The 24876-nt window shown below is 46.4% G+C and overlaps 3 protein-coding genes and 1 long non-coding RNA gene across 4 annotated transcripts; 1 reads left to right on the top strand and 3 right to left on the bottom strand.

Moving 5' to 3' along the window:
- LOC8078979 lies at positions 3012-5880 on the bottom strand. Its single transcript, XM_021453617.1, has 4 exons — positions 4753-5880; positions 4387-4650; positions 4134-4225; positions 3012-3936 (listed from the first exon to the last, which is right to left on the bottom strand). The coding sequence occupies exons 1-4, from the start codon at positions 5878-5880 to the stop codon at positions 3162-3164; spliced, it is 2259 nt and encodes a 752-aa protein (XP_021309292.1). The 3' UTR covers positions 3012-3161.
- Positions 7615-14243, bottom strand: LOC8058382 (formin-like protein 13). Its single transcript, XM_002460900.2, has 4 exons — positions 12824-14243; positions 12547-12743; positions 9219-9457; positions 7615-8673 (listed from the first exon to the last, which is right to left on the bottom strand). The coding sequence occupies exons 1-4, from the start codon at positions 13975-13977 to the stop codon at positions 7879-7881; spliced, it is 2385 nt and encodes a 794-aa protein (XP_002460945.1). The 5' UTR covers positions 13978-14243; the 3' UTR covers positions 7615-7878.
- On the bottom strand, positions 18373-18721 carry LOC110432192. The gene is made up of 2 exons (XR_002449604.1): positions 18682-18721; positions 18373-18599 (listed from the first exon to the last, which is right to left on the bottom strand). It is a non-coding gene; the product is annotated as an uncharacterized LOC110432192 (long non-coding RNA).
- LOC8078978 (pentatricopeptide repeat-containing protein At1g25360) lies at positions 18865-23629 on the top strand. Its single transcript, XM_002463065.2, has 3 exons — positions 18865-22040; positions 22161-22646; positions 22993-23629. The coding sequence occupies exon 1, from the start codon at positions 19328-19330 to the stop codon at positions 21734-21736; it is 2409 nt and encodes an 802-aa protein (XP_002463110.2). The 5' UTR covers positions 18865-19327; the 3' UTR covers positions 21737-22040; positions 22161-22646; positions 22993-23629.

Genomic DNA, 24876 nt, shown 5'->3' with positions numbered 1-24876 from the left:
AGGCGGTGCTCGACATGAGGGATTTCTGCCATCGCCATTTCTTCGCATTTGGTAGTTGCGAGGAGATGAGGATATGAGTACAGAACGAAGATCTGCCATCACCATGGGCGAGGCCAGTGATGAACTGATGGAGGTGAGGCCAGGGATTAGAAGGGACGGGGGCGAGCTGCCAGCGGCGCACCCACTTGGCGCCAAGGCCGGTCGCCGAGCTTGTCGCTCGCCATGGCGGAGAAGCGTCGCGGTGGGACGGAGAACGACGACTCAACTAGCGGAGGACGTGTACCGCACGGGGCCACTCGGTGGATGCATCGCTCGGGTAGGGCCGTGGCCCGTGGGGACGGGGGCGCGGCGGCGGGGCGCGCGAGGCGGGACTGTGCGGGACACAGATTTGGTAACTTCGCTTGGGCCTTGTTTTTGGTGAAAGGGAAAAAATTTCGTGACACCGTAGTACTTTCGTTTATTTGTGGTAATTATTATTTAATCATAGACTAACTAGGCTCAAAAGATTCATCTCACCAATTCCGACCAAACTGTACAATTAGTTTTTATTTTCATTCATATTTAATACTTCATGCATGCGTATAAAAATTCGATGTGACGGAAAATCTTGAAAAATTTTGGACTTTTGGTGGAAGTAAACAAGGCCTTGGGCGTTGTTTATTTCCAAAATTTTTAACAAAATAGACACAGTATTTTACAAATATTGTTCAAATATGGACTAAATAGACTTAAACAAATTCGTCTCGCAAATTACAGACAAACTATATAATTAGTTATTTTTTATCTATATTTAATGTTCAATGCATGTACTTCATTTTACCATAGAATAACTAGGCTCAAAAGATTCATCTCGTCAATTCCGACCAAACTGTGTAATTAGTTTTAATTTTCGTTCATATTTAATACTCCATGCATGCGTATAAAAATTCGATGTGACGGGAAATCTTAAAAAATTTTGGATTTTTGGGTGGAAGTAAACAAGGCCTTGGACGTTGTTTATTTCCAAAATTTTTGATAAAATAGACACCGTAGTATTTTTGCTTGTATTTTACAAATATTGTTCAAATATGGACTAAATAGACTTAAAAAAAATTGTCTCGCAAATTACAGACAAACTATATAATTAGTTATTTTTTGTCTATATTTAATGTTCAATGCATGTACTTCAAGATTCAATATGACGGAGAATCTAGAAAATTTTGCAATTTTTTTTTGGAACTACGGTTCACCGTTCAGAGAAGATCCAACGTCCCAGCCATGTAGCTTGATGTTTTCACGGAGCATTTTGCATAGTCTTTTATGGTCTAATAACTATAGTCTTTTGTTCTAATTATAGTCTTTTGCGGCCTAATTATACTCTCTCTATACTTATAAAGAAAGTCGTTTAGCACAATAATATGGTCTCCAAAGACTAACTTTGACTTTTTGTTTTTATAAAATATTTTATCAAATATGATATATGTATATTTTTATGAAAGTATTTTTCAAGACAAATTTATTTATATGGTTTTCACATTTCTAAACTCAATAATTTAAAAGTTATTCATGATTTATATTTTTAATGGTTAATCTAAATCTTATCCAAAACGATTTTCTTTATGAGTATGGAGGAGTAGTGAAGTGGCCTTATATACTTGAAATGAAATTCAGTAGTAGCACTTGTTGCTACAGAAATCGGTAGTCGCACTTTTGCAAAAATCTGCACAAATATGTTTAGTGCTTGTGGAGTGTTTGAATGCAGCCATGACTGTGTGAAGGCATCAATTTATATTTGTTGGGCACGGATTATTTGAGAGACTGTCAGATTACTTTATAAAAAATACACTCGTGATTGTATTTGAGAATGTGGCAGCTGTGCTGAGTAAGATACGTGTGATGCTTGTTCCTGGTCTGAAAAGTCATGACTGAAAAATATTGTTTACTGATTTATCGTGAGAGAAAAACATTGTTAGCTAGCAGAAAAAATACGGCTGATAAGAGATGGGCACGTAGATGGAGCTCCATTGATAACACATGTGGTTGGAGCTTGTTTGCACCTATATGACACAATGTAACAAGTTTGATGACCTAAATTGAAATTTTAAAAGTACTTAACTTAGATGACACCTCAAAACAAGTTCGAGTACCTAAAAATACATTTTAAGAATATAGAGACTTGAATGACACCACTGAGACAAGTTTAATCAAATAAAGACATTGCACATTTTAAGAACACAATTTTGCTAAATATAGCTTACCTGTACAGAACAACTAAATACTAAGCCATTGCGCATGAAATGTTTATAATGGTTCTAGCCAGGATTGTGCTCCGTAAGATCTAACGTAGGCTAAAACGAATACTATCAACCAATTGTATGCATAAGCGCAGGAATGCATGTGTTTTTGAGGGGCTTCTCCTTCCCGGGCTTCGCTTAACATGATTTGGAGTGAGCTAAAGAATAAGCACAACCTCTGGCGCATGGTTAGGGCTCGTATTTGGTCCTCGTATGAGTAAAGATTCTATTGGAACCATCTCCCTTTTTTCATCTCTATAATACAAACAAAACACAGCTCTCGTGCGTTCTCAGAAAAAAAAAACAATTAACAATATTCTATCAATCTATCTGTTGGTCGATTCATATAAATGATATCTACCTCCATTCCAAATTGTAAGTCGTTTGACTTTTTTTACCCCAAGTTTGACCACTCGTCTTATTCAAAAAAATTTGTGCAAATATAATCAAATTTAAGTCATTCTTGAAGAACTTTTATTAATAAACCAATACACAACAAAAAAAGTGATATTTTGTACAAAACTTTGAATAAGACGAGTGGTCAAACTTGATATTAAAAAAGTCAAACGACTTACAATTTGGAATAGATTGAGTAGGTCGCTAGGTGCTTAGCAGAAACAGACTGTCGGTCGGTTGCGACGAGTTAAACATAGTGTTTGGTTCAGACGCAGGAAATCCAAATTCATCACCTATCTGTTTCCAGTCATCTGGTTCTATACGTTTTCCGAGCGATCGACATTTATAAGCGCAACTAATTTGCAACAAATTAGTATTCAAGTATCAAACCTCAACACCAAAGCATTCGACAGACAATATGCTGCACAATAACATCCTATTTGGCAATTTGCTCTTTTTTATGTGTGTCTGATCTGACTACAGGCCTACAGTCTACAGTTCTTTATCTTCATCAGTTACACTGTTGACACCCTCGAGTGCCATAGCAGCATACTGCACATGTCTGAGGAGTGCCCCATATATCTTCCTCCGTACTCTCTCGCACGCATCACTCTCTTCTTCCTCGGACAACACACTATCTTTGCTGCTTCTCTCAATGGAAAACATCCTCTCATGCCGCACGACACGGTTGAGCCAGTCATCCACCTTCTTCAGCTGCTGCAGAAAGCCCGCGACCTGGGAATCACACGTCGTCGCGTAGTCGCTCTCGATGTCATCCAGGAACTTGTCAATGTACTTGAGGAACCAACGGTTGCCGTCAGAGCGCATCGCGACAGCCAAGTCCATTGCTGCATTCAGGCTGCCGCCTTCGGTGGAAGCATCAGCGGTTTTCTTTGAGAGCCTGCTGTTGCAGTTGCACTTCGCCTTGGAAGAGAACAGTGGGCTCACTGGTTTCAGTTCAGCCACTGATGACGCCCTCGCAGATTCAGATGTGCCTCTTGTGTGGCTGGAGAAGTGTGACAGGTCCGCTTCGATGGCCGCTCTGACCCATGAGATGGCAGATTGCTTCCTGTCCAATGCTGCCTTCGTAGCAGCTCTCGGCGAAGCCGAGGATGTTGAATTGGAACAGCATGCTTTAGGGTGTCTGAGCCTGGCCTGTGACTGAGCTATGAAGATAGCATGATCCAGTTCTTGAGATAATTTCAAGAACCTGCCGATGAGCTCCTTTGGGTCATCGTCCTTGTCAGAATGCAGTTCAGAGTATTTGCTGAAAAGAGAGAGGAATGAATATTGAGTTGCTGACTTGCTGCTGCTTACACCATACACATTTTCTGAAGATTTAGAAAGTTGATTCTACTGTTACTTGTTTTTTGAGATAAATCGGATACCAGTTTTCTCATACTAGTACTTTACCGTAAACACATGTTACACATCATATTAACACATTCTTTCAGCGTTACTCACCTCAGGCATTTTATCAACTTCTCAGTGGCAGATGCTTCTAGCAGTCCATCAAGCACAGCTTGCAATGCCATGTCTCTCTGCTTCATTGCTTCCTGCCATAGTGCCAATGTGCCATGGGAGGCAGAATTAGCTTCTTGGGGGTATCAGAAGAGAAGAACAGCATGCCGTGTACGGTGTGCTAGCTAGTAGAAACTTCGACGGCACAAATTCAAGGATAGATTAAAAAGAAAAAGGAACGAGTGAAGTAGCATACCTTTCCATGACGCACCAAACTTGAGGAGAGTGAGCTCCATATCACATTGTTCTCGCACCACTTGATGCCACTCGATGAGGCACTCTGCGACATCGGTGTGGCGGCACAGGAGCTGTCTCTGGGCGCCTTGATAGACGCGTGGTTGTTCCTCTTTGAGAGCACCTTGAACGCCTTCTCTGCCTTTCTCCTCACGGACTCCAGTGGATCGTTCGCCACGTCGTTCTGGTGTGCAATGGTTTTTGATCCTGTCTTACCTGGAGAAACCTGCACGATACAGCAAACCCCACTGAATTAGCTTGATTTCTAGTCACTTTGGTGAAGTGGACACTTCTAGTTCTATATATGGGCTGCAAGAAATGGCTTTACACTGTTGCTACGTCTCCGGGGAGCGATGGGTCTCACGTCCTTGATGCTCCCGCTGAAATCCCAGTTCCTCCTGGCCGTGGACAACGACGAGTACGACGACGACATATCCGACGTGTCCTCGTCATCGCTGCTGTTGCCGTCTACGGACGGGACACTGATCTTCCTCAGGTTCTTCGGGGAGTTCAAGCTCTTCATCATGCTCTCCCTCCTCCTCGCCGTCGACGCCGCCGGCGATCCCGCCTCGGACAGATTAGTTGTCGACCGTGACCTGTGGCAGTGGCCGATGGCGGCAGGCGAGCTCGCCTGTCGTCCCCTCCTATCCGGAAGCGGGGGCGTCGGCGACGGCCGGCGCGGGCGCTCGGAGACGACCTCCTTGTCCTTGACGACGTCGTCATCGCCGGAGTCCTGCTGGACGCAGGGGTACCGCCCGGGGAGGACGCGGAAGCCGCGGAGCACGGGCGCCGGGACAGACGGCACGAGGTGGTCGACCTCGATGATCTGGCCGATGTGGAGGCCGTTGGCGAGGATGAGGTCGTCGTGGTCGGCGTGGAGGGACACGTAGCAGGAGCGGGCCGAGTCGGAGAGGCGGAGGTAGAAGCCGTGGTGGCCTGAGAAGGGGTCGGCGCCGGAGAGCGCCGGCGTGATGTTGGTGACCTGGAGCAGGGCACGCTCACTACGGGCGCGGGAGCGCGACCGCGAGCACGGCGTCGGGGCGGACGAGTCGTCGTCGTCGGACGGGTCCGGCGGGCGGAGCAGCCGCTGCAGGCTGCCCGGCCGGAGCGCGGGCCTGTGCGGCGACAAGGGCAGCGAAGGAGACGACCGAGACGACGTCAGCGTGGGCGGCGGCGCCATTCGCGGGAAGGGCGGGAGAGGAGAGAGAAAGCTGGTGCGAAATGTGCGATGCTGAGAGGAAGGAGGGGGAGGATGGATGGGAGGGGGAGGCGGAGGCGGAGCTGGATTTGTGGCGGGCGACGCGGGGCGGATTTGAACGCCGGCGCACGGGAGAATGGTGGTTCCATTCCAACACGGAAATCGCAACTGGCCAACTGCCTGGGTGGGACCTTGGCAAGGAATGTAGGCAGGTTTTGTTACGTACTTCTCTTGGGCCTTTAGTGAGACAAAGCCCATTGTGAGAGGCCGTTCATAGACGGACTCTTGAACTGATCCGGCCCAAACACCCATATAGATATAGATATAGATATAATAATAATCATTGCAGATATCATTATTTTTTATTATTATTTCAAAAAGAATCGAAAAGATGTCATTATTTTTTTTGCAGGTATCCAGAGATCAGAATTGAAAGTATAGTCTTTTTTATGCCTTTTATTCAAAAACCTCCTTTTATGTTTTATTAAAAGGAGATTCTAGCTCATAGACTGCACTCTTACTACCCCACTAGCATATCAATCGCTTCATGCAAGTTATCTACTTTAGTGAGACACAACAACTGCTAATATGCATTTAGTTTTCCATGTCATCTACTAAAATCTATACAAATGCTTATACTAATAAGTCACGTAACACACGTGATATCCTTCTAGTTTTTTTATCAAAAAAGTGCTTACAATCAAACTATCCATGTAAAATAACAACTTAGATAATTTTTTTCAGATGGGGCATGATTAAGGAAACATTTTTTGTAATTGCTAAGTTACATAAATATATATATTTATAACTTATGCATGTATGTTTTGGTCTCCATGGTGGCACGTATCTTGTATGCTTATTTTAAGCTAGTTGTTTATAAATTAGTAATTCTATTTTTGAATGCATACTGTATGGTTATTTACTATTTTATAGTCATATATGTTGGTAATTTAGAAGGGAATATTTTAATAACAACCTATGTAGGTAATTTAGATGCTAATTTAAGAAGTATTATAATAGCATATATGTAATTTAAATGATAATAGTAGAGATTTTGTCGGTTCTCCTTCATAATGATAGAGTTATAGGGATGTGCAGTACAAATACAGGTTTAGAGTGTTCATAATGGCATAGGTTTATTTTAGATTTTCTTTCCTAAACATAAGTGCCTACTTAAAATTTAGATTTATGAAATACTTTAAATTGTCTTTTTCAATGGCATAGACAGGCCGGGGGGGGGTACTTCAGATGCAAATCTAGAGTGTTAAATTATTTATTATACTTTGCATAATAGAAAAAACTGGATGTTTTTTTAAGTAGATTATATATCCAATTGTAGTATTATAATGACTAGATGTTTCTTATTATTTGTTGTTGTTGTTGTTTTTCTTTTTGCTAGCACATTCCCTGCTAACCCTACAATTAATAATAGCATAATATATCTGATTGTTATTATCATCAATGATGATTTTATTATGCTACTAAACTGATGGCCGGTGTTTCTAATTTTTGTGAGGATTTTTAGAATTTATCCTCTTCTCTATACATATCGCAATAATTAACGTGTAAATGTCGTTGTTGGGGACTCCAATTAGTTAGATATTGCAAAATGGGCGTAATAGTTCTCTTTTGTAAGTACAGAACAAGAATAACTTTAGGCCCACTTTTCTCCTACTATCTGTGCTGGCACATCCTTTTTACTTCGTTGTCACCAATTCGGTATCCATCTGTTTTCGTACTTCCATGTGCCTTTCCATCATTCATCAGCCCCAGCCCCAGGCCCTCCGCGATCATGCTGGGAGCGACTCGACCTAGATCGTGTCTTCCATGTGTACCCATGACTGAGCCTCCTCTGGTCTAGATGCAGAGACAGATCAGGCTTGTTTCTGAAGTAACCTTATCAGTTATCATCGCACCCAGCTGGCTGGATGTTGAATATTGGTACAGCATACTCCTATTATCGTAATTCTACGACATGACACTATGTCACCATCAGTCCAGTAAGCCGGCGCCATCTGCATAAGCATAACCCTTGTCTTTGTACTAATCACAGTTACAAACGTAACAGAGAAAATATACCATCATACCGACCCCAAGAAACCCTTGTCTTTGTACAGCTATATATTTTAACCTTTGTAGAAACTACCCAGTAACTTTTATCTACTGAGTTCTGACATTGGCTACCCATGCTCAACAACTCTGCAAGAATCACAGGCCTCGAATCCGAACTATTCTACGCATCAAAAAAGATGTTTCCTAGTCAGAAGAGCTATCCTCGTCAGAGGAGCTGAGATCCCTCCGCTGCTCGTTCCGGCGCTGCGGCAGGGAGGTGCCGGCCGAGACGCGGAACGACTTGCCGGACCCCATCATCACCCTCTCCGGCGTCCTGCCGACGTCCCGGCACACGCGGTCCAGCGTCGCGAGGAAATCGCTCACCACCATGAAGATCCTCAGCGGGTGAGGCTCCTCCTTGATGGCGTCGCCGTGGAAGTACTCCGTGGTCTCCTTGACATGCTGCAGCGCGCTCTCGCCGGCTGCCTTCACTGTGTCAATCTCCGCCTGAGCATGTCCGAGGAACGCGTCGATCGCCTCGAAGAACTTCTCGCTTGAGACCTGACCGGGACATGTCTGGTTGAGCTGAGAGACCAGCTTCACCTTCTCGAGGTCGGTTTCGAGCCTCGAGACGCTGCCGACCAGCGTGTCCATCTCCAAAGTGGCTGCACTCTTCACGTTTGAGAGCTCACTGCTGAGCCCTGCAAGCACTTTCAGGCCATCCTTCTTGAACTGTTCCTTGCTGGTGCTGCCGGGATTCGATGCTGCTGTTTGATCTGAACCAAAGCCTTCAGATCGGATGATCTCTTGAACTACGAAATGCAGCACTGTCGTTTTTCCGTCTGTCGACTTGATGTCTGCAAGCTTTAGAAGGGTGTCAAGTTTGAAGGCCCTCGCCTCGCCTCGATTAGTTCCATCGTTCATGCGGTTCCCAGTCTTGAGAACTGCATCTAGCAACTTCAAGAATAGCTTGCTGCTTCTTAAATCTGTACAGGCTGCCTGAAAATTTTCTGAAGAAATATTATGTTTTGATAATTGGCCTGAATTTGTGAAGGAACTTGTACGAAATCCGCAAGGTATTTAACTGTGTGCATCAATGCTACAAATCCTAGAGCAAATATAAAGTTTGAAGCAGTTTACTTTGAATGATTACTAAAACATGTGTTAGAAATTTAGAATGTGACAAACTTATTTCTGAAAAATTGAATACGTGGTAAATTTACTTAAAACAACTACATACTCCATCTGTTCCAAATTATAGTTCACTTTGGCTATGTCTTAAGTCAAATTAAACTTTGATCAAGTTTATAGGAAAAAGTACAGCATATGGAACATCAAATTAGTTTTATTATGTCCTCCATGAAATGTGTCGTGATAGAGCATTATTTGAATTTGTAGATGTTATATATTTTTCAAAAACTTAGTCAAAGTTAGAGAAGTTCGACCCAGGACAAAAGCTAAAGTGAACTATAATTTTAAACAGAGGAAGTAGTTTGTAGCAGATAATTAAAATAATAAAAGTTCAAATCATCATAGACATTTACCTCTAGCGTTCCAAAAGATTTCTTTAAATAATTCGCTTCAGTGCCAAAGTTTGCTCTGTACAACATTGCGTCTACTCTTTTGAAGGCAAAAGGAACATCAAGTACGTCTTTCAGAAAGCGCTCTGCTGGATCAAGTTTTGATATATCCCCATTATAATCTTTTAATTTCAGTTCTTCTTCTTTTGTCGGTGCCATCTTAGCTAGTGTTTCGTAGAACTCAGACCCCAAATCTCCATTTCCTGTTGAACAATTCAAATACCATCAGCTAAAGGAACAAAAAGGCAGATGGCAGCTCCAAACTACGACCACAGCAACCACAGATTGACTTATGACAATTGAAAATATCAAGAGGACATCAACTGCAGATTGACTGTGCATGTCAATATCTGGAACAGGGTGATAATGTGCTATGCTGCCTTATCCCTGTGACTCATAGGCTATCACTATCAGTGTTAATGCACAGCATTTCCCATTTGTTGGTGATTTTTAATTATGTGGCTCATGTATCACGTCAACTGTATATAAGGATATAACTCAGTACTGTAAATGGTATGCTTGCAATCAAATTTGAACTAACTGTATAGATGAGATATGTTGGTTGTGAACAATAAACAAGGGACAGGAATTGAAGCTTGTTAGATCCAACATATAGCTAATCAATGTTTCCATGTGACTGCATAAGAAAACAACTGATTCATAGGCCCACTACCATGCCATGTACAGCAAAATCTTATTTCTACAAAAGGAAGTCCCTAACAAAATAAACTTGCAAAGTCATAACATCACTACTTAAATATTTGTCGTCAAAAGGTTCATGGTGCTAATAATTCTGGTTTGTGTATGCCAGGTAAGGACTGCACCTAAGTGTTACAATAAGAAGGAATTTGGGACAGATGTCACACAAATCATTTCTGGAACTAATTATGGGGCTAATTATGTCTGCAGGTATACTGTCCAGGGTGAAATAATTGTTAAGAGTCCTTAAAATGCATACCCTACAGAAAAGAAATAAGATAATCTAGCATAATAATCATGGACGAAGTGGACACCCGACCACTTATCTATCTTTTCTTTTGTTATTAACAACTCACTAATTAATTAATTTGGTTGGGAAATTGAGAAGCTCCTACCCCAGACTGTGCCATAAGTACAGAGGCAATTATTGAAGCTTCAATTACCGCATAACACACCGAATTCATGCCACAACAAAGTTTTTTTTTTGAGAAGAAATTGAGAAGTGTTATCTGGAATCATATCAAGATATATAATATATGTTCCTCATTTTGATAGCTAGACTATCAACTGCTATTCATGATGAGAACTGTTAGCAATAAAATAGTGGTTCAACCATTATCAACCTCCTTGGGATCTCTGTAGCTAACAAATACTCTAAACATATAAGGAATTCTTAGCCTTGAATGTCAGATGATACTCCAGGAAAAAAAAATGATATAAACCATGACACATTCAACTAACAAGATCAATGTGTTTGTTTACTATAAGAAGCACATCAACTAATCAACAAGTTAAGATCAAGCAATAAAATACCTAAATTTGGTATGGATAACCCATGATATCAGCATAATCATGGAAATTGAAATCAGTGAATCTATTGCATTAACTTTTATAAGAACCTGAGCCGGTTAGAGGTATGGCCGGTAAAGTAAACCCCCACACGCAGGTTCAAGTCCTCTTTAGATCACTTGCAAGAGAGAAGTTGAGCAGCGGATGGCCTCAAAATGGATATGCAAGTTTTAGGAAAAGTGAATGACAGTAAAGTCTACCAAACCTTCCATTTTCTTAAAAAGAAAAGGAATGCAACTGAGGGTTCAACACTATGGCCCTGTTTGGTTCCACCAACTAAATTTTAGTTAGCTAAAATTATTTTAGCTACTCTTAGATGACTAATGGAACTAAACTATTTTAGCCCCTTTTAGTCAATGTGTTTGGAACTTTAGCTACTAAAGTGACTAAAGTTTAGCTAGCTAAAATTTAGTTGGTGGAACCAAACAGGGCCTAAGTATCAGTTGCCAATTTAACACTCGTAACTACATCTGTTACCAAGTTTTAAATTATATTTCTGTAATACAACATAATCACAAGACAAATAAGAAGCATTGAAGGTAAAGAAACTGCATCTTTGTGACATATGCAGTTTGCCTCTCCAATGCATGTCCTAATCTGCGTCCTGATCAAACTATGACCTACAGGACATGACTTATGGTGCTAAATCACGGACGGTTCACAAAAATATCCACACCAGCTAATCAAATCTTAACAACATAACTATTTGAGCAGATACGATTAAGGTTTTATTTGGGGCAGTAATTGAAGCTGGACTATCAGCAACAGAAGCTTATTTGGAACATATGGTGCCTTTCAAAGATTTAATAAAGGAGTAATAGTGTAAAAATGATCCTCGTTGGACGGGTTGCATTTAGTCTATGTGATCATGAAAGTAACCCCTCACCAAAGAAATCTTGGATGTGACAATTGTGGTCAAAAAGCAGGACAGGTATAGGAGCCTTCACTATCAACATACATCTAAACAAAAGAAAGGTGCCTTGTAGGGAAGTAGGAGAGATTCTCTGGTATGGTAGGGTTTTTTAGGTAAGCAATACGAGTTTTGCACGGATGATAGTTGTGTAGGCCTTCCAGGTATAATCTGTGTTTTTTGGGGGCTTCAAGGAGGGGGAGGGGGCCACGGTGGTGCGACTCTACAAACTGCAGGATCCCTCATAACATATGAATTAATCTGGCAAACAGTGTGAACGTATTTTGCAAACCTTTAAAGTCACAACAGGTCAACATCAGCAGTATTCTGAACAACAAATAGCCACTAGAATGTCAATGGCATAGAACATATTTTCATGAACCTGAAATTTACCAATTTAAGTATATATCCCAAGAGAAATTTAAGTATGTATCCCAAGAGAAATTCCACCAATTAATTAGCATTCCCTTTTTACTAACCAACAACAGTGTTCCTTTTTGGTAGTATTTAAGAGTTAATAGTCAGCCATTAAAAAAAAGAGGCGCCAAATCATCTATTTCTGGCGATCAGACACTAGCGCGGGAGTGCTGCCAAACACCTAGATTTTGATTTTTGAAAATTTAAAAACTGTTCTTGAGATTTTCTGGGGACCAAACAGCAGCACCCAAATCACCTGTCAAGTTGCTGTGTGTACTTTGTTTAGCAGTAACCAGATTGTACTGTGAGGACATGTGGCCATTGGGATTGCACAAGAGAGCTATAGAAAATTCCAAGCTTCGCTGGGGACCAGACTAGTATAGAATTATGATTGTAAAGAACTGAGCACAAACTCACCGTGCATGAGTGCTCCAATCACATCAGCCGATGTCACATTGAGCACTTTGAGCATGATCGCGACATTCTGAAGCCTCTTCGGGTCGAGCAGCCGGCTCTCCTGCTTCCCGGCGCTTCCCCTCCTCGCCGCCTGATCCGAATTCCCCGCGCCGCCGGAGTTGTTCAGGAACAAGCTCTCCATCGCCGCTTCGTTCACGCTGCACCAATCACCACGCAGTTCCCTGCTCAGTGCAGAACGATGGGGTATTGTGGAAACACGAATGGGAGAGGATCGCACCGGAACGAGTCGGAATTGTTGACCTGGTCCCAGACGGTGGTGCGGCCGGAAATGGCGCGGAGCTTGTCCCAGTGCAGCGGCTTCAGGCTTGGTGGCTTCGGCGGCCGCGCTCTCCCGCCGTCGCCATCCGGGTTCTCGCCTCCCCTGTCCTGAACAGAGGGGTCTGCGGAATTGGTTAGCGCCAAACTGGCGAGGACGGCCGGGGGTGGGGACTCCTCGGGCATCGGTCGCAGCAACCTTTGCCTCGGTGGCGGTGGGGGCGGCGGCGGACGAGCAGGCCGTGGGGGGTTAGCTTGCGTCGGCGTCGGCGTGGGCACGGGAGCAGGCGCGGGTGGTTGAGCCACAGCCACTGTTTGCTCCAGGGTGCTGCGCTGGCTAGTGCTCCGGCTGAACCAGGACTTGGCGGTCTTGGGCGCGGTGTAGTACGTGGCCTGGTCGTCCTCGTCGGAGGAATCCCCCGTGGTGGTCGCCGGCGGCGTGGACGCCGGCGGAGGCGGGGGTTGCTGCGCCGGCCGCTTCAGCGGCGGCAGCGGGCGGAGGTCGGGGCTCGGCTGCTTCACGAGCGCGAGCGGGCGAAGGTCCGGACTCGGCGGCCGGTGCCGGCTCACCTCCACCATCGTCGTGAGCGGGTCGAGGTATATCGCGTCGGACGCCGTCGAGCTCGGCGGCGGCGACCGCTGGTGCCGCGCGCTGCTCCCCACGTCGCTGGGGACCCTCACGGCGACGGATCCTGGCGGCGCCGACTTCACGGCGCGGAGACCGTTGCCGCCCCCGCCTCCTCCGTCGGAGCGTCGGCGCCAAAGGAGGAAGCACGAGTAGAACGCCACCGCGAGCACGACGAGGCCCGTGGCGAGCGCGATCGCGATGGTGTTGGTGAGACCGGTCGAGGACCGCCCGCCTCCCTTGGACGCCGACGCCGACGCGGCCCCCGCCGCCGGTGGCGGCGGCGGTGGCACGATCGAGTCATCGAACCCCGGCGGCGGCGTGGAATCGATGGGGAAAAACGGCTGGTGGAGCGAACGCCGGTGGATACCAACGCCGTATTCCTCCGTCGCCGCCGCCGGCGACGATGAAGACGACGACGACAGCAACAGCCCAGCAACCACCACCACCACGAGCAGCGCGCTCACAACACCTTCCGTTCCTCTCCTCATCGAACAGCTGTGGTAGAAAACAAAATACTACTCTAAAACCTGAATTCTCCTCCGAAAAAAATGAAAAAAAAATTATGTCGCTGCTTCCGTTTCTGTTTCTGGCGTGGCCTCCGGAAGGAGGACGACGCCGAGGAAGCTGGCTGCCTCACCGAAGTGGCAAACGAGTGTGTGCGCTCTACGCTCCACGAGGATAGAGGGAGCCGATGCTGCTCCTTTGAAGGACCAGCACACTGACACCTGGGACCCGTAGTCCAGGCAACACGCACGGCCCACGAGTCAGGGAATAACTGTACAGGAGCTGATTCGCGACGACACCTGCTTGTTCTGGTTGAGGACTTCAGGTGCGGGTGCGGCCGTGCGCGGTGAAGCGAGGAGCGAGCGAGGCAGCGAGCCGCCATTTCGGCGTGTTCAATCGGGTCGGTCACACCGAAGGACCAGCAGGCCGGCCCGGGAACCATCAATACTGAGCCAATGATACGTGGGACCCGCCTGCCAGAGCCACCCGCGTCAGCATTCGTCGCGTGGCGAAGCAGTTAAATGAAGTGGCCCGTTCGTGGACACGATCACACGAGCGGCGGTACCCACCGTTAAATCTTACGGCCATCGGCACCTGGACCAATCAATCTTCTAGCATGTCAGTTGACATATCGCTGCCGGGTGGGACCGCAGAGACTAGGGCCAGCATGTCAGTGGGGAGACAGGGTTTGCTGCGAGGTAGGACGAGCTGAGGCACCGTGGCTTTCTCGTCAATGTTTCGTCGTCGTCTCAGCGGTGGGTGTGTGAGTGAGGTACAGTACAGTGTTCGTGCGTGTCTGTGAACTTCATAGTGGGGTTACCTCGCAGGCCGTGTCGGGACGTGGGGGGGTGTGCACGTGACGTGGCCCGCCGCGGCGCTGCGTGCCGTGGCTAGAAGTAGAACAGCGGCGGATGTGAACCTCGTGCTGTCGTGCAGAACTACAGAGAGCTGAAAGCTGAGCTGTAGAGAGCATGGCGCCTCTGGGGAGGGCGAGAGATCGTCGTCGCGAATTTCCCCTTTTTTTCTGTTGGGAGATTCGTCGCCTCCTCCGCGGCTTTCCACTACAACCACCGAATGCACACAGCACAGCGGCTGTGGGGGACATGGCCGGCCACGCACATCCGCGCGCACACAGCTCGCCCGCGTGTGGATCGTGGACCGTGGTCGTGGAATCGACGGAGTGCCATGGCGACTTGACGAGGAGGGAGGAGGGACTGTATCTGTATTGTATTATCTGACGGGAATCGCGGAGAGAAGTTTCCTCCAGATCGACTGCATAATGCAGCCCTGTATAACGTGTTGTACGGACGACGACTTTGGGGGCTGAACGGCGAACAAAACTCCTGCCAGAAACTCGACACTACTCCTATTACTATTAGAGAAGAATTTTGACTGAAACCAACCTCATAATGCTCTATTTCCCCCTTGCCAAACAGCAGAGATCAGATCAGCAGAGAGATCGGAACAAAAGCTCCGTCGCCTGTCCAGGCCACCCTCACATTCGTTAAGGCCTTGTTTACTTTGGAAATTTTTTTGCAAAATTGCTACAGTAGCTCTTTTGTTTGTATATGACAAATATTGTCCAATTATAGACTAACTAGGCTCAAAAGATTTGTCTCGTCAATTCCGACTAAACTGTACAATTAGTTTTTATTTTTATCTATATTTAATACTTCATGCATGTGTCTAAAAATTCGATGTGACGGAAAATCTGAAAAATTTTGTAAAATTTTTTGGGAACTAAACAAGGCCTAAGCTTTGACGCGCGGCATTTCGTCCGCTACAGCCTTCTGTGTACCTTTTTTCTGGGCGTCTCTCAGAGCATAGCCGCCCGCTGAAGCAAGCAAAGCACAAGGCTGCTGCCGGAAAAGGCCGTCGCGCTGTACTATACCCGTCCACTGCTGGCCGTGGCCTCCCGTCCGGTGCACGCCCCCGCCCGGCGACGCTTTTTTTTCTGCCCATGTGTGCGGATCCTTCTCCGGCGTGGAATCGAATGTACTCTGCGGGGGCTCGGCTGTTGGTTACACTGTCACGTTGCTAAAAGCGACCCTAAACTCTACTCTGTAGCCCTCTAGGTGCCCAGCCATATCATTCTCCAAATCATTAGCTCATGGAAAAAAGTGCTAGAACGAGTACTACTATGATCATAGTAGTCAGCAAAATCTATAATGTTCCTACTTCCTACGATGTTTATGCTAACAACAATTCGATCTTTACGTTTGACAACCTTGCATGGTAGTGCTACATCGGCATGGAGCCTATGGGGGTCGCTTTGAGCTACCGACAGGTGCATCGCCGTTGGCGTCGCCGGCCCGGAGCTGTGTGTGCGGCTGGCCCTGGCATGTGTATACAGACAAGTAGGAGCTCCGAGCACGGGTGGATGGCGACTGGTTCCGTTTGGTCCCGTCCCGCGAGTCGCGCTCGGCGCAGCGAAGCCCGGCGGTGCAGGAGTTTCCCCGAGTGAGTGTGAGCAGGCCTGGGCAAGGGCAAGTGACCTGTTGGCTGTCGCGGGGTGGGCCGGTGGCGCTTGTTCAGTTCCGGATGGACCAGTGGTCGTTCAGACAACTGAAGGCGGCATTTTTGTCACGTACGTGTGGACGATGGACCACCCATACGGCCCATACCATACGGCCATACGCTGGAGCCGTAGCAAACGGCTGCAGCCGCAGGCGAGTGCGGACTAGTATGTTGGCTGTGTCTGCAACTGCAAGGCCGCACGCGTCGCCGACAGCGTGTTTCGTTACTCGGTCTCTGTCTCAGACCATGAAAATTCAGAAACATATGCGGTTGTACGCTTCACAGCCATAATTAAGATGGTCTTCTCTAATAACCTAACGTTTGTAGTCGTTCCTGTAAGTGTCACGCCTAAGAAATTTACCCTTAGCATGATGTAACCATTTTTCGATATACAATTGTGAACTGATCTTACCTTTTTTGGTGGAACCTGCCCCCTCTTATGCCTTGTTTAAATGTGAAAACTTTTTTGATTTTGCTACTGTAGCACTTTTGTTTGTTTGTAGCAAATATTATCCAATCATAGACTAACTAGAGTTAAAAGATTTGTCTCATGATTTAGAGGCAAACTGTATAATTAGTTTTTGTTTTCGTCTATAGTTAGTGTTTCATGCATGTGCCGCGAGATTCGATGTGATGAAAAATCTTGAAAAAATTTTAGATTTTGATGGGAACTAAACAAGGCCTTAGTTTAATTGCTCGACTTGACATGGTGCTTGTATTTTCTAAATTTATTACAAGATTTTATAATATTATACTTCTAGTGGTAGACAATGTTTTTATGTAGAGTTTGCATACATGTGTTCAAAGAAGATGAGTATGCGCGTGTGTCGTGAGTATTTGCGTGTATACTTTGTAACAAAAAAAATGCAATAATTATTGAATATAGCAGGATAAAAATTAGTACATATCAAATCTCACATTAACAATTACTCCGTCATCTAACAATTACATGTATTTTATGAGACTGATACAAAGCACAAACACTTTTTTTTCTTCCAAAAAGACCTACACGATGATACTTTATTTCCAAAAACAATAAACGGCTACGAACATAGCAGAAGGGGGGCTGCAAATAAACAGATGCAATTTCCCCAGATTACCTTGTGATATTGTCGTTTTATCCTTTCTCGTCGCATTTAGGATGAAAACAAAGAGAAACATGGAATCAATCGTTGGAGGGACACGGTCCTGCGAGCCGTACATGAAACAAAAGATGTGATTTATCCAGAAATACAACTTTTTTTACTGGGCCACATATCGTGCCGGTTATCCAGAAATATAACTTTCTCAGTGGAAAATGTGGAATCCAGAAAAAGACTAAGGCCTTGTTTAGTTTCCAAAAAAGTTTACAAAATATTTTAAATTCTCCATCACATCAAATCTTACGGCATATTTATAGAACATTAAATATAGATAAAAGAAATAATTAATTGTACAGTTTATCTATAATTTGTGAGATGAAACTTTTGAGTCTAGTTAGTTTATAATTGAACAATATTTGTCAAATGCAAATAAAAGTGCTATAGTTTTATTTTGAAAAAATTTTTGGAACTAAACAAGGCCAAATTAGAAGGATTGGCTTCCACAGATGACTGTAACCTTCACTCCTTGCAGGCCTGGCCCTGAGGGAGGTTCAAGCTGGGCAGCTGCACTGGGCCCTTAAGGAGGAAGAGGCCCAATTTCAGATACGTATGCTGTAGGTGTACGAGATCTCTGGCCCAGTAAAAAACAAGCACACAGGCAAGTCCATAGCCCAGCGCTCCTTCAGCGTGCTTCAGCGCTGCTTTGTCGTTTGTGCTTGTGCATCACGCCGTCGCGCAACTCCGAGTACTCGACGAGTCGACACGAACACCTAAGCAACAGTCAGCCGGCAACTCAATCACTTTGTTTCAGCATTTTCGAGCAACACGAGTCCGAGAGATGAGACGACGAGTCATCAGTTGTATCTAAATATTGTTGGCTGCCTGACAAAAAAAAAATACGGTTATAAGACAAGCGCACGGGCTCTCATCAATATATTTGTTTGTCCTCAATCTGAAACCGCCCTGATAGACCCATCGTCGATTCGATCGGCAACTCACAACTCCGTCTGTCGAACGATGAAAAAACGAGAAGAAATTAGCTGCAGATAAACTGGATTTACGATGAAGGAAGCAACGAAGGAAGAGTACCTTCATTAAGGCCTTGTTTAGATACACCCAAAAATCCAAAACTTTATAAGAATTTTCGTCACATCGAATCTTGCGGCAGATGCATGAAGTATTAAATATAGATAAAAAGAATAACTATCTGCACACTTTACCTGTAAATCATGAGACAAATCTTTTAAACCTAGTTACTCTATAATTAGACAATATTTGTCAAATAAAAACGAAAATGTTACAGTGTCAAAATCTAAAAAAAATTGTATCTAAACAAGGCCTAAGCAGTAGGAAACACAGATTTCAAGCTGCAAAGGTGCCTTCAAAGACGAGACGAGATGGCAAGACGAAGAAACAGGCCGCACTTATTCGCAGTCGGCTGCTGCTGTTTGAACAGTGCTGCGTGAGGAAGACGAAGTCAATCAACAAGCGACGGACCTGAGGCCCAGCGAGGTTGCTCCACAGCGACGGAGGATGGCGGCGGAGAAGGGGAGCGTAGCAAGATGGGGATGAATTGATGAATTCTTCAGGTTTTCTGATGAACTTCCACGGCCGCACTCGGTGAACGATTTGTACATTTTACAGCCGAAAAAAACATAATAAACTCCCGTAAACCCCGCGGTCCTGTGCCGTGCGACGCGGGCGCGCGCCCGGGTCCAACCACGCCACGACGCCGATGCCGCCGCCACCGGCGCGGCCGCAGGGGGTCACCTCCCTTCCCCACCAATGCTCCGTACTCCTGCGGCGCCTCGCCGCGAGCCGCTCCCTGACTTCCTCCTCCTTCCTCCGCGCGCTCCGCTGCCTCCACGCGCGCCTCCTCACCTCCGCGCTCCTCCACGCGCCGCCGCACCCGCACCTCACGCTCCGCCTCATCCACCTCTACACCCTCTCCGGCGACCTCCCCGCCGCCGCCACACTCTTCCGCGCCGACCCGTGCCCCGTCGCCGCCACGTCCCTCGTCGCCGCGTACGCCGCCGCGGGCCGCCTCCCCGCCGCCGTCTCCTTCTTCGACGCCGTCCCGCAGGCGCGCCGCGACACCGTCCTCCACAACGCCGTGATCTCCGCGTACGCCCGCGCGTCCCACGCCGCGCCCGCGGTCGCCGTGTTCCGCTCCCTGCTCGCCTCCGGCTCCCTTCGGCCCGACGACTATTCGTTCACCGCGCTACTGAGCGCCGCGGGCCACCTGCCCAACATCTCTGTCCGGCACTGTGCGCAGCTGCAATGCTCGGTGCTCAAGTCCGGCGCCGGGGGTGTCTTGTCGGTGTCCAACGCGCTCGTTGCGCTGTACATGAAGTGCGAAGCGCTCGAGGCGACACGAGACGCACGGAAAGTGCTCGACGAAATGCCGGATAAGGACGCCCTTACGTGGACTACTATGGTCGTTGGGTATGTTAGGAGAGGCGACGTTGGTGCTGCTAGATCAGTTTTCGAGGAGGTTGATGTGAAGTTTGATGTTGTGTGGAATGCCATGATCTCAGGGTATGTTCATTCAGGAATGGTCGTGGAGGCGTTTGAGTTGTTTAGAAGGATGGTATTGGAAAGGGTGCCTCTTGACGAGTTCACATTTACGAGTGTTCTGAGTGCTTGTGCAAATGCTGGTTTCTTTGCGCATGGGAAATCCGTCCATGGTCAGATCACTCGGCTGCAGCCAAATTTTGTACCTGAGGCAGCTCTGCCTGTTAACAATGCCTTGGTGACCTTGTACTCAAAGTGTGGGAATATTGCTGTTGCGAGAAGGATATTTGATAATATGAAATCGAAGGATGTCGTTTCTTGGAACACCATTTTATCGGGGTATGTTGAGAGCAGCTGTTTGGACAAGGCAGTTGAAGTATTTGAGGAGATGCCATATAAAAATGAGTTGTCATGGATGGTGATGGTATCAGGATATGTTCATGGAGGGTTTTCTGAAGATGCACTTAAACTGTTTAACAGGATGAGGGCTGAGGATGTCAAGCCATGTGACTACACCTATGCTGGCGCTATATCTGCATGTGGTGAACTTGGGTCACTGAAGCATGGAAAGCAACTCCATGGGCATCTTGTGCAGCTTGGTTTTGAGGGGAGCAATTCTGCAGGAAATGCACTCATTACCATGTATGCTAGATGTGGTGCTGTGAAAGAAGCTCATCTTATGTTCCTTGTGATGCCCAATATTGACTCTGTTTCGTGGAATGCTATGATTTCAGCCCTTGGGCAGCATGGACATGGAAGAGAGGCACTAGAACTCTTTGATCGCATGGTTGCTGAAGGCATATATCCCGATAGGATCTCTTTCCTCACAGTATTGACAGCTTGCAATCACTCTGGCCTAGTGGATGAAGGCTTTCAATATTTCGAGTCCATGAAGAGGGACTTTGGCATTATACCTGGAGAAGATCACTATACGCGACTGATTGATTTGCTCGGTCGGGCTGGACGGATTGGAGAAGCTAGAGACTTGATCAAGACGATGCCTTTTGAGCCTACCCCATCCATTTGGGAGGCAATTCTTTCCGGTTGCCGGACTAGTGGAGATATGGAACTTGGTGCTCATGCTGCAGACCAGCTCTTTAAAATGACACCGCAGCATGATGGTACATATATCCTTTTGTCTAACACTTACTCGGCTGCAGGACGTTGGGTAGATGCTGCCAGAGTAAGGAAGCTAATGCGTGATCGAGGGGTTAAGAAGGAACCTGGGTGCAGCTGGATAGAAGCTGGAAACAAAGTTCATGTGTTTGTCGTTGGTGATACAAAACATCCAGAAGCACACAAAGTTTACAAATTCCTTGAAATGGTTGGCGCCAGGATGAGAAAGCTCGGATATGTTCCTGATACAAAGGTTGTATTGCATGACATGGAGCCTCATCAGAAGGAACATATATTATTTGCACATAGTGAGAGACTGGCGGTTGGTTTTGGACTCCTAAAGTTGCCTCCTGGAGCTACGGTTACAGTTCTTAAGAACTTGAGAATATGTGATGATTGTCATGCTGTGATGATGTTCATGTCAAAAGCAGTTGGAAGGGAGATTGTTGTTAGGGATGTTAGGCGGTTTCACCATTTCAAGGATGGGGAATGTTCATGTGGTAACTATTGGTGAATACTTTTGTCATCATAGCATTGCATCTGCTAGCATATGTCCTCCAGGTCCCTGCCTGAACTTTATTTTTGAGCCAGCTTGGGTTTCAACTAAACAACAAGGAGACTTGAATTGGAATTCAGGGAGTGGACCAGCTTCAATCAGAGAGACTTGGGTTTGTATGGTGGCTCAGTTAACTCAGGTCTTATTGTCAATCATTTAGTCAGTGTTTCGTCCATGGCTTAAGATTGGCGGTGCTACATGCTACCCTGGGTGCTGGGGTTGACGCTCTGCCAATGTTCATTTGCCAAAAAAAAACTTCCAAGTAAGGATGAGCATATCTGTGCATATTCTACAACCAGTTTATATGAGTCTGCAAATCTAGGTTAATAGTTTGCTCCTTAGTTAACAGTAGAACTGATTATTGTATGCCTCGTGATTCCAGATCCATAATGTCATTGGAATGATCTACTGAATCTGAAATTCTGAATGCCACAATGATGAAACATGGAATTACATCGTCAGCACAGATAGATGACAGCAAATACAAGAGGGACAGGGACCAAATCACATCAACTCTCTATGAGACTATGAATGAGGTTTTTCAGTAGTTGCCTAACGTTGGATTAGTTGGAAACCCCGCATTGGACTCATCTTCAAGTATCAATGCCATCTCCTTGGCAGTTTCTTCTCCAACAGTTTGGCAAAAGCATTTGGCATCCTTGGATTTTTGCCAAAATCACAAAAAATGTTCTCCAACAAGTTGGCAAAAGGACTTGGCAAATTGGGGAACTTGGCATCTCCGGCCCTTCCAACAGCGAGGAGACCGACGTGGCGGGTAGTAGAGTTCAGCGCCGATGCCCTTCTTCGTCGCGCGGAGGACCGACGTCGCGAGGACCGGCGTCGCCAGCTGGAGGACCGACGTCGAGAGGTAGCTTTCTTCCCTTCTCGATCTGTTTCATCGTTTGTACGTTGGCACGTTGCTGGACAGTCTGCCGGCTGTGCCTAGGTCTAGGACAGATCGATCAGCTAGGTGAATCGAGCTGTACATGGGATCGATCCGATCAGCCAGGTGCATGCTGAATCGATATGTACATGGTATTCGATCAGCTAGTTGCATGCTGAATCGATCTGTACATGGGATCGATCTGTAGGTGCAGCACTGAGTCTTTCTTGATCTGTAGGTCGATGATTCTTGATAATTGAAGGGGATGGATTTCTATACATATGGGATCTCTATTTACAGATTGATGATGCCATTTTAATTTTTTGTACAGTCATTGCAATGGAAGGGGATGGATTTTGGACTGACATTCTTCGCAACAGAGTTTCCAACAAAATTGATGGTGAGCTTGCTGGTCTCGACGACCTCGAGATTCCGAGGATGCAAGAGACGCAGTATGGCGTGAAAGATTGCATGGTCCTGTTTTCAGGCGACAGACAGAGAAGCAGCAGCTGCTGGTAACAAACAGGTGCAGATGCCTGATCATGATGCAAACAGGCGACGACAGAGAGGAAGAACGGGCGGCGGCGGAAGAGATCGGCGCACGGCAGAGGAAGAGTCGGAGGTGAAGGGGCGCCCGCGCGATCGATCTCCGTCGCGTGCGCTTGAAGGGCGTCGCCCAGCCGAGGACCCACAACAAGTTAAGATATGTGGGCCACGAATTTTAAATTTGCCAAACCAAGTAGCAAACTGTTGGATCATGTCTATTTTTTCGCTTGGCAAATGGTTTTTAGACTTGACAAAAGTATAGATTTGCCTAGTGATGTTTTGCAAACTGTTGGAGTTGCCCTTATGGGCAAATTAATTTCCGGACAGAGATGGCCAACATGCTGGAATTGCCCAACGAGGCAGTTTCAAAACCGTGCTCCCTTTCATAGTTACTTTATTGAAATTCCAAAGATAATTGCCCAGCGTGATTTTTGGACTGCAGGCAGCAACAACTGATGCATATATCATTGGTGTTTCCATTAAATATCATTGGTGTAGTCCATTGCCTCATATAGTGAGCATATTCACCATAGGTGAGAATGAGCACACCCAAAGATCAAATCAGATAGGATTTCTTTTGCAGAATACTCGTCTTCCTTACCTGGTGTAAACCTTTTCATGCACGTGTTTTTGTTCTCTATCAGATTACGCTTTTTACTAGGCAGATATAGAGCAGGAGCGCCGCCACGCGCAGCGACGGCGGCAGCGGCGTGGGCATGGCTCGAGCGTGTGCGCTGGGACGTTGATACCCCAGGATCTCGGTGTCCGCCAGCAGCTTCCTGGGCACCAGGAGCGGCACTTGGTGAGGTGCTTGCTTAGGTCCGCGGCGGCGGCAGCCTCCTGCTCCAGGACGACATGCCGGATGGACCTGATGCAGTGCGCGCTGAGGAGGTAGGCGACGAGCGGTGCCTGGTGCCAATATACACCGTGGGCGCAAACATGACATCCCGCATGTAGAGGAGGCACTCGACCATGGCGCTCGTGCGTCGCTCGCGAACACCGGGTCGCGCGCCTGCATCACCTCCTCGGCGAGCACGCAACCTAGGCGGAGCGGCAGCACCGGGCGTGCGTGCGCAGTTGGGCCAGCAGCGAGAGGCCCCCGCGGTGAACGACGGGAAGGACAGCTTCTGATCGTCACGGCGCGGCGTGGCCGAGCGGCCGCACTAGCAGGCTTGTCCGCTTGTGGCCGGCTATGTTACACGGATACTCCAAGCGAGGTGACGTATCCGTATCCGATACTCGTCGGATACGCGGATACGGATACTCAGATACACTATTTTAGTGGGTTTTTTTTTGAGAAAGTGTGTATCCGCGTATCCGATACGTATTGTATCGGATACTCGTACCCGTACTCGTGTAACGTAGGTGGCCGGTATGGGCGGACCTGTATTACCGGGAATAAATATGCTATAATATATAGTATTTTCTACTGTTAAGCTCAAAACATATAAAAAACTGGTATTTTAATTAGAAATCTATATTCTAGAAAGCAAATTTTAGTTTAAAGTTACTGATTTGTAGTGTAATTAGCTATATTTTAAATCTATAAATTCGACTTCGTGGAAGTGGAAATACCAAATCTCGCTCGCCACTAGTGGCCGGCGATGAGAAGGGTTGCGCACGGCTTAGGCTCCCCTTTCTATGATGCGTGGGCCCAAACACCAACATG

The sequence above is a fragment of the Sorghum bicolor genome, chromosome 2, assembly GCF_000003195.3.
Source record: "Sorghum bicolor cultivar BTx623 chromosome 2, Sorghum_bicolor_NCBIv3, whole genome shotgun sequence".
NCBI lineage: Eukaryota > Viridiplantae > Streptophyta > Magnoliopsida > Poales > Poaceae > Sorghum > Sorghum bicolor.
Note: the sequence above shows the minus strand (reverse complement) of the source record. Positions and strands in the feature narration are given on the sequence as shown.

Bases quoted from the DNA above. Each gene is read 5' to 3' on its own strand.
- LOC8078979 (XM_021453617.1), bottom strand. From the start codon at position 5,880: ATGGGCTTTGTCTCACTAAAGGCCCAAGAGAAGTACGTAACAAAACCT. The intron at 4,226-4,386 runs GTATGCTACTTC...GCACTATGGCAG, and splicing joins GTTTGGTGCGTCATGGAAAG to GAAGCAATGAAGCAGAGAGA. The intron at 3,937-4,133 runs GTGAGTAACGCT...CTCTCTTTTCAG, and splicing joins AAGTTGATAAAATGCCTGAG to CAAATACTCTGAACTGCATT.
- LOC8058382 (XM_002460900.2), bottom strand. From the start codon at position 13,977: ATGAGGAGAGGAACGGAAGGTGTTGTGAGCGCGCTGCTCGTGGTGGTG. The intron at 9,458-12,546 runs GTGAGTTTGTGC...ATTGTTCAACAG, and splicing joins GATTGGAGCACTCATGCACG to GAAATGGAGATTTGGGGTCT. The intron at 8,674-9,218 runs GTAAATGTCTAT...GAAAATTTTCAG, and splicing joins AATCTTTTGGAACGCTAGAG to GCAGCCTGTACAGATTTAAG.
- LOC8078978 (XM_002463065.2), top strand. From the start codon at position 19,328: ATGCCGCCGCCACCGGCGCGGCCGCAGGGGGTCACCTCCCTTCCCCAC.